Here is a 13527-nt window from a genome sequence, read left to right on the forward strand (position 1 = left end):
CAAATGGGAATAAGGGAGATGCCACTAACCGTGGGATTCATTAGCCAGCGAATCTGTATGAAAGGACTTCATGCTCTGGAAGAACAGCCTGCCCAGGGAAGTGGTGTCATCACAGTCGCTGGAAGTGTTCAAAAAACATGTGGATGTGGTGCTTAGGGACAGGGTCTAGAGGTGGACCTAGCAGTTGGGTTAATGGTTGGACTCGATGATCTCGGAGGTCTTTTCCAACCTTAACGATTCTATGATTCTATGATACTAAGTGCTTGAGTAAAGATCCACTGTCTTTGTGAGAGAAGAGCTTTAGGCGAACAGAAGACACCCTCGAGCCAAGAAGTTACTGGGCTCCGTACATGCAGAAACGCATGAAACACTGGCCCGTAATATGCACGGAGAGATCAGAGGCGCCAGCCTGATCCAGCAATTGCTGGTGCTATGGCCCAGATTCATCCTTTTGGGGCTAAACACATCACCGAGGTGCCTTCTGCAGCTGGTGGGAAGAGACAGCCATGTCCAAACTGCGGCTCCTCCTGCAGAAGGTGTCCATTGCCCTGTGGCATCATCCCATCTCTTCCAGCAGTAGAAGAGGCTTTGGGAATGTGTTGGAATCTCTGTGGAGTGACTGAAATCCCCCAAATCACAGGGATTTCTTACCTCAGTCCCTCCCTATTTGCTCCTGCCCTTTGCTACAGGAGCCTACCCATCCTCAAGGATCTGGGACAGCCGCAGCAGGGAAGCACACACTGACATTTTTGAGGTTTTCTTTAAGCATCAGGAGAAGGCTACCACGGGAGATCCCATGGAGTTAAAAATGATCCCCCCAACACTCAGCCCCTGCCAGCACAAGCCCAGCCGCCCAGCACCCCGCAGCCAGGGAGAGCCCTGCCGAAGCAGGAGGCCGAGTCATGCCCCGGCCATCGCGAAGACAAGAATGAGACCACGTTCAAAATTAATATATATTTTTATTGAATAGTTGCTCTAAGTGGGCTTGTGAAGCCACCCATAGAATTACTTCTTTCACCTCAGCAGTGGTTCAGTAACAGTTATTAGCTTTGCAAGAGAAGAAAACCAAACAGAAGAGGGTGCATTAAAATAAATAGGTTATTTTTTTTCTTATCTTTAAAATAAACTTTTCAAATAAATACTTTGGTTTTTTTTTTTATTTTTTTCCCTTAAAAGGTACAAGAGTATTGTCAAAAAACAGCCATCAAGTTATAAACATATATTATACCTTATAGAAAGGAACCCAAATAAAGACAGCCGGGGGAGGGATCTCTTTATACACTGTACAGAATGCCTTTGTACCAATTAAACGGAGAATTAGAGGCTTCGGTTCTTGGTACGAGACTCTCCTTTGAAGCCAAGGGTGATCCGTCTTCTAAGGAGAACTTTGTGCTGAGGACACCTGGGGAGGCAGGAGGCTGCGGCAGCCGCTGCCCGTCCGCAGAGCATCGCAAAGGCCTGAGGGAACGGCTGGGAAAGGGTGGGCAGAGGGGAAAGGAGGGGAAGGGGAAAGGGGCTCCGCTGGGGCGGCGCGGCAGCACGGGCAAGGCGGGGACCGGCCGTGCCAGCTCCAGGATGACCACACACCTCTCGGCTGATGCTGCCGTTGGGACAGAGGGTGGGAGAAACCTCCTCGCCCAACGCCCAGGCCAGCTCACCAGGGTGGGTTTGGTCCTGCTCACGCTGAAGCCCTTTGGGGTGCTGCAGGAAGGTGCTGCAGGAGAGAGACCCAGCGAGAGACCTCGCACATTCCCTCGGCCCCACGGAGGCATGCGGTCTTTTCCCATCCATCCAACGTCCCTCCTGCCTGCAGTCCCCCTGCAAGGGCACCGTTCAGCCTCCCTGGCTAATGCCCTCAGGGGATTCTTCTGCAACATCACCCCAAGCAGGACAACAGATCTCACCCGCGCAAGCTCCCAACCTGCGCTCTGGGAGAAAGAGTTTGCAAGAGATCCCGATGCTCGCTGAGAAATACCCTGAAGCAGACTGAGCCCAAAGAGATCACAGCTCTGGTGTGGCCCACATGGACCAGATGTCGACCAGCAGCCTCCAGCTGCTGCAAGCATCCCGCAGGTCTGGGCTCTGCGGGCTCCTCGAAGGAGACAAGCCTGAACTCGATCCTATTAAAGACCAAGAATGGGCTTTGGGCTGGGGGTACATCCCTTATCTACTTTCTTCACATGCTGATCACAAAAAGTTAGACCTTACAATATCTGAAGACCTCCCAGCTTTCTCCAGCCTCGAAACACCCAAGGGCCAGAGACAGAGAGCAAACTAACAAAGTGGGTGCTGGAAACAGCACGTTTGGGGCATGGTGTGCTCCTCCCGTGCAGTCCAGTCGTGCCAGCCTTGAAGCAGCTCCTCTCACCCCTCTGCTCATCCCTCTTTATTGCACTAAAGCAGCCGTTCATAAACCGTTATTCTGTGCTTTGGCATCTTGTAGTTGATGACGCTTCCCCACCAGTCTTTGGGTTCACACGTGGGGACAGGGAGGAGCGAACTCAGTGGGATTTTATGGGAATCTGAGAGTCCCAAAGAGCTTCCCCCGTATTCTTTGAGGTACTTGGCTGGCACTGAGGTTTCTCAGGGACGGGTGGGCAGCAGCCCAAGGACCACTTCTGCCCTTCCACCAGGAGGTTTGGGGGAGCTGGGATGGGAGGGAGACTCCACCTCGGTCCCCAGTGACCCCTCCTCACCAGTGCTGGGACAGATCACACGTTTGCCAGTAGGGAAGGAGGGGAGCAGGACCAAGGGAAGCCTTGGAGAAAGCAAGCACCAGCGGGAGCTCTTGTGTGGATGGAGCTTTGGAGGTCTGGGTGGGAAGAGGAGGCTCCTGCATGGGGAGCAGAGCAGGGAGAGCTCAGGTCCTGCTCAGTAGCTCCTGCCTCCTGCTCCTTTGGCACCTGAGTCTCTCTTTGCCTGTCTAAATCTGCCCCGCAGCCCTGCACGTTTCCTGGCAAAGGAGCCCACAACCGGTAGAGACACACAACGTGGAGAAATGTGCCCTCGCAGAGCGGATCCATCCTTGTCAAATCACAGGGGCGCAGGGAAAACAGAGGACTCAACATGTGACTCTCCCAAAAGAGAACCAAAAAAGACACGTCAGGACAGAGAGAAACCCAAACTGCCAGGACAAGCAGCTGCAAACATCTGGAGCAGATGTTATCTGACTCATTACAGGGTGGGGCAGGAAAGGGGCTCACAACCCCAACCAAAATTGGAGTCCTCTCTGCAGGGAAACCAAACTATCTGGCAGCTGGAGATGGGGAGGGAGCAGGATGGATCTGGTCTGAAGATGTTAGAAGCCCAGGAAAAAAAACACGATCAGAGGCTACCCGTAGCCTCCCTGCCACCAGATGAGCTCAGCGAACCAGAGCTGGCCTCCTTGGAGAGCTTTTGGCAAATCCCAACCTGTCCCTTCTGCTGAGAGCAAGGAATGGGAGCTCGCTGGGGTCCCCTGAGAGGGAGCGGGAAGCAGGAACCCCCCGTGAAGCCACCCGCCCCTACCAGCATGGTAGGGGCCAACAGCTGTGAACTTCTCTAGCCCATGCAACTGCAAGACCTGGATGTGGTTTTGCATTTTGCCCTCAACACAGTCAAACCAAAGCCCTGCACTGGTCTGGCAGCCCTCAGCCTGGGGCTCTCCTCCTCTCCAATTCCCTTCTACGTGTCCCGTATTTCATCTCTCTCACAGGTTTGTCATTTCTTGGAGATGAGACATTCAAGAGACCTGGCTGGACTCCTCAGCCCTGCACCCAGGCTATGGCACGATTCCCTGGTAGAAATGGGAATTCTGCACTGACCCAGAAAAATCCCATTAGGTAGAAGGCTACTGGCAGGCGTCCTGGCCTCCTACCAACTACTGAAGGTAAATATGCTGCAATAGTAGTGCAGGGCTCCGCCTCGCCGCGCTAGTGCCAAGCAAAACTGGCTCTGGGGAGCTGATATGTGGACAGCCATCTTCTCATCCTACAGCTCCAGCACCTGGGGGAGGTCACCCCGTGCTTGCATGACTTCGGAGGCCGTGAAAATGATGAAGCTTCACATGTTGAGTCATTCCACCATCAGGAGAGGAAGCAATGAATTGCAAAGATACAGAGGTGGTAACTAAATTTACAAGTAGGATCCATTTAAAAAGGAGGAGGAAAAAAAAAAATCAAAGTAGAGCAAGTTGGAAAATTCTGTTCATTAGTTTTCTTTAAAAAGTTTCAATGAACTATTTTACTTTCTTATTCAAGTGAGACAGTTCCTTGAACCCTCAGTGAAAAAGGGACCTTTTTTCCCTAAAAAAGGTTTGCATTTTGTAGGAAGAAGTTTAATCAGCACCAATAGAAAAGTGAACCGAGCGCTCAAAAGGAAGGGTGCCTCTTGGTGGAAGTCTCTCCCCCAAACATCGCTTGGAAGTAGGGAGCCAAGCAACTATTGGCATATGGATAAATATGTTTGCAATATATTTTATAACTGCTGCGACAGAGAGGTGGACTGATCTTATGGGGGTACACACACCTACGGGGCATCCGAGGAGGAGGTCATTGCCTTAAAACCCAAACGATTTCAGAGTCCAGGGCTGGCCTCTGAGGATGTGCAAACCGCACAAGCGCAGCCCTCTCCCTTCTTAACGCCAGGAGACCCTCGCTGTAACCCAGAGCATCGTCCTGAATTCCCCACAGCTTATGGAAGCGGGCTCTCTGCCTTTGGCCAGAGGAAGCACCTTTCAACATCCCCCCTCAGGCTCTAGGTGAAATCAGGGTGAGGATTTCAGTCATGTCTGTAACATGCCCCAGGCACAAACTTCACACCAGGGATGGGATTCATCTCCCCTTCCACAGGGAACCGCAAGTTCCATGTCTGGGTCCCATTTGGGTCAAGGCAGACAGGCACCGCCAGAACATAATTTAATGAATAATGTTTTCAAGCAGGATGAATCACTCTCTGGAACCACTTTTCTCTGCAACAGAGGGAGCTTGGATCAGCTGCGATTTTTAGATAGCAAATGTACGGAAAGAGGAATCCCATCGTCAGAGTCTACCTCCTGCCTCACCCCACAGCCAGCACTAAATCTTACCCTCTCTCTGCAAAGCAGACCCCCCCAGGACGATCTGTAAACCTCCCTTGCCCCCTCTCCCGACTACCTAGGAACTAAAGGTCTAGGATTAGCAATAAACAGACTGGGAAATCATCTTCCAGCATGTGCAAGTGTACCAGGAAGCCAAACCTTGCATCTGGCACCATTCACAGCAGTATCATGAATATTATTAGTAATAGACCTAGCCATCCTAACGTTATATTTATATATACAAAAATAGATCCACAGAACTCTACGTAAAGAGGTGGCTGAGGGAAGGCAGCGGACGAGCCCTGGATGGCAGGGTCTTGGAGGAAGCCAAGGGACACGTTGCATATATTTCTCCAGGGGAACCATTTGCTTCCCTCTGCACTCACACACCTCGGAGGAGGGACAGGCAGGCAGAGCCGAGCACCGGGACATCATCCCAGCTCCAAACTCCCCCGACCGACCGGCCGAAGTCAGCGGGGTCACAACTGAGAGCTGGCGCCGCGCGTTTGCAAGCGGAGATGGGGCTGAGTCCAGGACCAGGAGGAGCTGCCCCCAGCCGCAGCGACCGGTTGGGTTTATTATCATCACAGCAAGTAAACCGCGAAGCACTGACCCCGATTCAGGTTTCCTTCTGGTCTGCAGATGGCCCAGCCCCAGGGCTTGGTTCAGACCCATCTCCAGCCACCGTTGCAGAATACCCTCAGCAGTGCCAGTGGGGTTTGCCTGCCGGCGTGACGCTGGTGTTGGTGCAACACGCCGGTGGGCCAAGGAAAGCGAGATGGGGACTCAAAGGCGACTTCTGCAGGGAGGGAAGGTTGGGCTCCTGTCTTTGACACCCGCTTCTGCTCTCCGTTCCCCTCCAGCCCAAAGCAGGAGCTGCAGAAGTCCCCGCGGGGGAGTCCCCCAGGACTGGTGCGAATCGTCAGGGAGAGCAGCGCGAGCGGCAGCTGTTGACAGTTGGGTTTGGGGTATTTTTTTTTAAAGTGAATTCAGTGCTGGTGGAAGGTACCAAATCGGGGCTCTCAGGGCTTGAGCACGGAGCCGGTGCCTGTGGCATCGGCTCGGTGGTGGGATGGAGCTGGGTGGCAGCTCCCATCCCGCCAGGGTTTGCGCTCTGGAGGCAGCCCTTCAAGGCATTGAGAAATGAATGGCAATTTCAAACCAGCTTCTTGTTCTCAGCCAAATCCCAGAGGGGACCTTTCCCTCGCTGCAGTCGGGCAGAAGCGAGTGGGCTGGGCTGCCTCCGATAGCTCCTTCCCCTGCCAGAAGGTTTCTAAAGCTTCCCACACCTTCCCTTCCTCTTTGAGGCAGAAAAATACGATGCCACCTCATTTGGAAGCTCGCTTGCTTCTCCCAGCAGCTTCCAAGCCCAGAGGGAAGCCACCGCCACCGGTGGGACCCCATGGCACCGAGCCCCTTGGGGAAAGCGGACCTACGGCCACGTGAGAGGAGAGGCCACCCACGAAAAGTGCTGGAGAGAGATTAAGAGAGAGAAAAGGAGGTCTGGCTCCTGGAGGACTCTCGCACGGGGGATGCGTCGACCTGCCTCTTCCCCGCATCGGGCAGGACCACACCATGGGGCAGCGGCAGCTCCTAAAAACCCTCTGAGAGCAGAGTCCCGAGGACCCCCCGGGTCTCCCTTCCCCACAGGGCACGGCCGGGGAGGACACCCGCAGCTCTCTCTGCCTCTCCTGGTCCCTCACCTGCCTGTGCAAAACCACTGTTTCCCACCAGCTTGGTGCCAGCTCCCCTGGCCACCCAGCCGCCTTCGTGCTCCCAGAGGCTGGGGGACCCCCGGTTCACCCGTCGCATTCCCGGGAGGTGATGGAGGGTAGGGGGGAGCGCTGCAGAGCAGAGGGAGCCGAAGGAGGAGGAGGATGGAGGGGAGAGGAGGAGGAGGAAGAGGAGTAAAGCCTGCTTCTCCTCCCCGGGAGGGTCATACCGGCTTATCCAGCGTCTTGGGGAAAGGCGTGCCGCTGGAGGAGGAGATCTTTCTGCAGACCGTATTGGTGTGGCTCTGGCAGCGGCAGCCGGGTCGTTTCAGGCCGTCATAACCCCGCTGGCAAAGTTTGAGGCACCCCAGGGTAGGAAAGTAGCAGCAGAGGCAGGGCATGAGGAGAGAGAGGAAGCTCATGGCAGCCCAGCGGGCACAGCAGGACCCCGGCCCGCAGGAGCAGGGGTCGTCGGCGCAGGTGTCCTCGTCGTCGGTGGAGCAGTGGTAGAAGAGACCCTTGACGCAGCAGAGGCAAGTCCCGTAGTCGAGGAGGCTCTCGGGGGAGCAGAGGCAGCGCTGGTTGCAGAGCCAGCAGGAGGGCAGGCTGCGGGCGGCCGTGCAGCGGGCGCACTTGCATCGCCCGCACTCCTCGCAGATGAAGAGGTGGCCGGTGTGGAGGGTGGGCTTCTCCGCCACCCCCTTCAGCGGCGACTCCTCCGGTTTCAGCTCGCCGGCCTGGGGCTGCGTCCGGATGAGGGAGTGCCCGGAGTGGGAGGGCGTGAGGCTGCTCAGGAGGCGCTGGTCGGAGGCGGTGGTGCTTTGGGAGACAGAGCTGGCCGTGCTGGAATGGCTCATGTGTTGCTGCAAAGGTGGCATCTGGTGCTGTTGGCTGTGGCTGCGGTGCAGGTCCTGGAAGGTGGAAGACACCAGGCGGTCCTGGGACCACTCTTGCTTGTGCGGCGGCTGGGACAGGGACGGGTTGGAGCGGGCTTGCTGGAAGCAGACAGCCGGTCTCTCCACGTAGTTGTTGCTGGCACGGATGGAGCGGATTTGGTCAATGGACAGGACCTGCTGGAAGTCCTCAGCGGGTGGGTCCATCGTCTCGTCGCAACTGAGTTCAGCCACACTGGAAGAGAGCTGCATTTCCAGGAGCGAGGGGACCCTGCGGCATCAGGGCACATCTAAAAATCCTGAAGGATGGGGCAGGAAGACAGAGAAAACATTTGTGTTACGTTTTATAACGGATCCATCCATACAAACCAGGAAGCAAAGACTGGCTGGAGAGCTCCTAATGAAGTTATTTCTGACAACCAGACTCAAAGCACTTCTGTGCCTGGGGAGACTTAGGCTGGACATGTCCAAAAGGCAAGGGCCGCAAGAGCTGTCCCTTGAAACAGGCAGGCACAGCATCTCCCTGTGCTTTTGAGATTTTCGTGTCCTTCCAGAGGATTTCCCACCCCTTGCCAGCACTGACGGACCCCATCTGTCCTCCCGCTCCTTCCCAGGGGAAAGGGCTGGCCCCTGCCAGAGGAGGGGAAGCTTGAAGCTGTGACTTATCCAGAGCCAGCGACAGAACTGGGAACGTTATCTCCTCCGAGCAGGAGACTCCGTTTTGGGGCTTCCCAGCACGCCCCGAGCAGCCTCCCGGTGCCGTACCCTGGACACACCGGGGACACGGGGATGGAAGGGATCTGAACACATTTAATCTCAGGCAGCATCAGCCACAGATTGCAACTAATGAGACATACACTTGGCCAGGGACAGGCCCAGCCCACCGACTCCCCGAGTCCTGGCGGTTCCCACTGCAGCATCCCGTTTTCCCATGCGCAACCCAGTGACGGCCCAGGAACTGATTTACCCCCGTCACCAACAGTGAGACGGGCAGGTTTCTCTTTAACCCCAGCACAAATGCAGAGTGAAGCAGGGAAAGCAGACTTTGCAGCAGGCAAGCCCCGTCTTGCTCCCTGCACCGAAGCTGCCATGCTCTTCGCTGTTGTTTTCAGGAAATGGCACTTCCCGAGTCCGCGGCGCTGGCAGCGGCGCCCGCGTTATCCAGAGGGAAGGGCAGGAGCATCCGAGGGCTGTGGGCTGGGGCAGGGAGGACCCCCGCGTCCCACAGCTCCCACCCCGGCAGGTTTGACCTCATGGCATCGGCACCATCGCCAAAACCTGGGGCTGCCAGACCTTGCCGCTGGCGTCTGGGTGAAACCTCGGCGGGGCTGGGGCTGGGCGAGGAGAAGGGGGTCTGCAGCGGAGCCAGGTCCTGGCCCTTAGCGGGGAGGGCGAGAGAAACTTCCCACTTCTGCTGCCTGCAAAAGGGAGCTGCCCAGGAGCGCGCAGAGGACGGAAGCCATTCGTTGCATGCCAGAGCCCAGCGAAGAGCTTTCCCCCAGCACTTCCAGCCCAGATTTCGATATCGGATACGTGCTTTCCGTGCACAGCCAACTTCCCCGGGACAAAGCCATTCTCCTCTGGCAGATCAAATGAGCGATCCCTCAGTGACACAGATATTGTCACGGTGCCCAGGCCTGCAGGAAGACTCTGTTTCAGTAGGAAGCTCTCCGCCGGCCTTGCACACGGCCAGCAGGCCAGGCGGCCGGCAGCGGCGGAGGCTTTCAAGTAGGTGAGGGGCCACAGGTAGAATCTGCTCATGCAGCAGAGAGAGGCAGAGGGAAGATTGATTTTCATTAGCTAGGCTGACCTTGAAGAGCAGGGAAAAGCAAAGGCAACTTACTTTGACTGTTCAAGCAAGATCTGGTCTCTCCCATCCCCCTCCCCGGAAAGAAAAGGCAATCGATCTGCTCAGATTTGGGTTTTTCCTGCGCGTGGAGCCCACCTGCCGCCCCCTCCATGCGAGCTCAAGCGAGATGCTCACCCCGTCCAGGCAGACGCAGACAGTGACCGAGTCGCTCTCCCAGGACACCCACAATTGATTTGGACACCGATTTAACAGAAATATCAAGGTGAATGAGGAGGGCACGGCTGACCCAGGGGAGGTTTTGTGACCACGCTGCCAGGATGGGAACGGGCCACAGAGGCAAAACACCCTCTCGTGAGCCGTTACCTGCTGCCACTGAGCTCCTCACCTGGGAAGGTCTTGCTGAAGCACAGGCTGGTGACCTGAAGCCCCCTGGACCCCTGGAGAGACCTGGCACATCTCAGCCTGCAGCTAGGACCATGCCGAGGGGAGCAGAGAGCAGCCTCAGCGGGTTCCCACATCCCTCATGACCCAGATCCCATCTCGGGGTGGGAGGGTTCAGGGGGCGATGCTGATTTACACCCGGGGAGGAGCTGCTCACAGCTGGGCGTCCCTCCCCTCTACCCTGGGCGCTGGGCTTGGGCAGCGCCTGGGCATTAGGACTCGGCAGCGAGGCTCCCGTGGGGTTCCCGTGTGGGGCCTGAGCCCAGGTGTGACCCAAAGGGAGCGAGCGAGGCAGCGGAGGGTCCCACCGCGACAGAGGCGGTGGGACCAGGAGATAAAGAGCAGCAAAAGGGCAGACCCGGGACAGCTACACCCAATCCTCTGTGCAAGACCTGGAGCTCAGGAGACACGAGGAGACCCGTGCTTAGGCAGGAGGAGACGCACAGGGGACACTGCGAGGAACGGAGCCGTGGGGACAGCGGGCAGAGAGAGGAGCTGGCCATGGGGCCATGCAGTGCGTTGCAACCCAGACACTTAGGATCTGGGTCCAGGGCTTGGGCACAGCATCCCGGGCAAGACGGGTCCTGGGAGGACCCCCAGCACCAAACGGGGGCCCAAACGCTCCCGCACCTATGATCCCCAGGCGCAGGGGCTGGACACGGACCCAGACTTGCTGGCTGGGGGGAGGCAAAGGTCCCTCAGGGACCCACAGGGATGTGAGCCAGAGGATCTGTGGGTCCAGAAATCCAGCGGGATGGGGGGAAGGGGGACTGAATGACTGGAGCTGAGACCCTGCTCCTGCCCCCCCTCCCCGGGGGACCCCAGTGCCCCCCACTCGCTCCCAGCCCTCCCTGCTCCAGCCCGATCCCAGGGCTGCAACCGGTCCATATCCCGGCCCCCACGGGTCCGACCATCCCTGAGGCACTGCTGCACCCCTGCCTGCCTACCTGCCCGTCTTGGGGGGCCCGGGGCAGCGTGTCCCCAGCCTCCTCTTCCTCCTCACACCCTGCCTGCGAGGCCGGCATGCCAGCCCCGGAAACCGGGTGAGCTTTATGGCCACCAGCAGCCCCAAACATATAAAGTTCGTGTGATAATGGGCCAGAGGAGGGATCGTAAAAGCAAATGATTTACAGGCTGGCGGTGGCTGCAAGCCGGGGACAAGCTGCACAGGGCGCCCAGGTGGGAGAAAAGGGCTTTTTCCCTCCGGAGGGACCCCTCAGCCTGTGGCGGGTGGAGCGGGGCGGCGGCGGGAGGCTGCTCCCCCGGCCCCGCTGCGCCGGCTGCCCCAGCCCTCCGTGCAACCAGCCCACGCGTGGCTGGGATCCGGATCCGGCCCGCAGCCCCCCGCCCCACGGCGCGCACAGCCCGCGTGTTTCCAGGACCCCCGAGCACCGCCGCGCACGCAGCCTCTTCACCTTCGGGGTGCCCCACGACCCACGCGTGGCTCTGACCCGCGCCCCCACCGCGTACACCCCACGCGTGCCCAGGAGCCCCCTCCCCACCGCACGCGTGTGCCACGCTCACAGCCCCCCCGCGTCCAGGGACCCCCCTCCCCTCGGCAAACCCCCCACGCGTGCCCAGGAGCCCCCTCCCCACTGCACGCGTGTGCCACGCTCGCAGCCCCCTCCCGTCCAGGGACCCCCCCCCTCCCCTCGGCAAACCCCCCACGCGTGCCCAGGAGCCCCCTCCCCTCGCCACCCCCCCCCCCACCGCGCAGCGCCCCCGCCGTGCCCGGCCCCGCCGCCCGCCCCCCACGCGTGTCCCCCCGCCGTCCCGCAGCCGCAGCGGGCGCACTCACCCCGCCGCCGCCGCCGCCGCCGGTCCATCCGCCCGCCCAGCGCCGGAGCCCGGCCGGGGCCAGCCCCGGAGCAGCCCCGGAGCAGCCCCGGGAGCAGCGGGCGGCCCGGAGCGGGGCTGCCCTAGGGGCGGGCGGCGGCGGGCATGGAGCCGGGGCAGCGCCCGGCCGGGCGGCCCCGCAAGCGGGCCCTGCTCCGCGCCCCGGGGAGCGGGAGCGGGGCCGGGCCGGGCCGCCGGCGGGGGCAGCGGGGGAGAGCCCGGGAGGGCTGCCCGGCTCCGCGGCGTGAAGGCAGGCTGGTCCCCGGCGCTCCTTGTGAATGGGGGCAGCGTGGAGGATGGGAGGGAGGGAGGGATTTATTGCTGCCCGTTAGCATCTCTCCCTCTCTCTGCCGCTCGCCTTCCCGGAGCTGGAGCTCTTAATGCTTACCTAAGTGGCGTCATCCAGCTGAAATGGAATCGGCCCATTAGCAGTCCCCATAGAGCCCTGGGCATCCGCTCCCCAGATAATGACAGCGAGGCCGCCGGGCTGCGGGATGCAGCAGGCACTATTTAAACATTTCCGTCTGCCTCGGGCTCCGCTTCCCCCGCTGCGCCCACCGGGACAGCCCGCCCTGGGGCCCCGCCGCCCCCCGGCCCCTGTCCCCCCCGGGACATCCCTGGTGGCCACGCTGCTGGCCCCGGCCGCAGGGGCCGCGCTGCCTGGGCGTCGCGGGTATCGTCCCGTCCCGGCGGCGCGGGGTGGGTTCGGTTCGGTTCGGTCGGACACCGCGGGCAGGTTGTGCCGGGAGCGCGGCGGGTTTGGCTGCAAAGGGCCGGTATCGACTGCCGGGCTCTGTCACACTGGGCGAATCGCTTGGTCTGTAAATGGCTGTGAAATGGGCGCAGCCACCTTCTCCCCTGCCCGGCTCACCTCGTCCCGCGCATCTCGGGAGGCACCAACAGGAGCCCAGACGCCGTCCACCCCCGACACTACCAAAAAGCCTGAACTAATGCCTGAATGAGCTCCTGTAACAGGAGCGCAGGGCAGAGAGGCTGCAGAGGGGCTTTTCTGTACCGCGTCCACAGAACCGGTCCACAGACATCCCATTCTCCCAGAAACAAAAACCTCAGACCCAAGGTCCGGACGGGACCTGGACCTTCCGTCCCGGACACCTCCCCGAGTCGCTGTGTGCCCCCGCCTCGTGCTGCTTTCTCTCAGGCAACCACCGCTGCCCAGGAGCACCAAGGCTCCTTCTGATGCCCCTCGGCCCCATTTATAAATAAATCGGACCCGGTTTTACAGTCCCAAAGACACAAGGCCGCTCCTTGGTGACACTGGACCTTGGCTATGGACCCCATCAGAGCTCCCACCCTCACTTTATCCTGCTCAGCACCTCCAGGTCGGTCACCCATCCTTCCTGGTAGCGTTCGCCGGATGAGCAAAGCGGCGTTACCAGCTCAGGGAGGGCTGAGAACCTGCCTCTGGGAAGTGAAGCTGAAGCCATCAAGCTCTCAGCCATCCCAGCCCAGTCCCTAGCAGGACGGGAACGCGCTCCGCCGGGGCGGGCAGCTGCCCGAGGCGCGGCCGTGCCTCGCCGGTGTTCAGTGCCAACGGGCAGCGCGGGGTCGGGGTGTGTGAGAGCGGGCTGGGGGGAAAGGGAAGAGAATAAGGGTGCCAAAACCAGCTCTGCCGCTTCTTGCCCTAACAGACGAGCATAAACCAGGCTGGTCCCACTGACCTCAGTGGCTCCCTCCCAGCTGGTGCCAGCCGAAGCACTGGAGTCCTCCCCAGCAGGGGCCAGTGACTCTACTCTCCCCAGCTGAGCCTTTCCAGGCTCG

General features: G+C 59.6%; 1 protein-coding gene across 2 annotated transcripts; it reads right to left on the reverse strand.

Annotated features, from left to right (window-relative positions):
* Positions 1 to 957: 957 nt before the first annotated feature.
* On the reverse strand, positions 958 to 12206 carry SPRY3 (sprouty RTK signaling antagonist 3). 2 transcript variants are annotated; one of them, XM_082322865.1, is made up of 2 exons: positions 12137 to 12206; positions 958 to 7960 (listed from the first exon to the last, which is right to left on the reverse strand). In XM_082322865.1, exon 2 carries the CDS (start codon positions 7911 to 7913, stop codon positions 6993 to 6995), a length of 921 nt encoding a protein of 306 aa, XP_082178991.1. In that variant the 5' UTR covers positions 7914 to 7960; positions 12137 to 12206; the 3' UTR covers positions 958 to 6992. The 2 variants fall into 2 exon arrangements, with proteins under 2 accessions (XP_082178991.1, XP_082178990.1); XM_082322864.1 differs by lacking the exon at positions 12137 to 12206 and adding an exon at positions 11711 to 11982.
* Between the last annotated feature and the right edge of the window lie 1321 nt (positions 12207 to 13527).

Source organism: Platalea leucorodia (assembly GCF_965183815.1).
Source record: "Platalea leucorodia genome assembly, chromosome: 10".
Taxonomy (NCBI): Eukaryota; Metazoa; Chordata; class Aves; order Pelecaniformes; family Threskiornithidae; genus Platalea; species Platalea leucorodia.

Coding starts and splice junctions, on each gene's coding strand:
- SPRY3 (XM_082322865.1), bottom strand. CDS start 7,913: ATGCAGCTCTCTTCCAGTGTGGCTGAACTCAGTTGCGACGAGACGATG.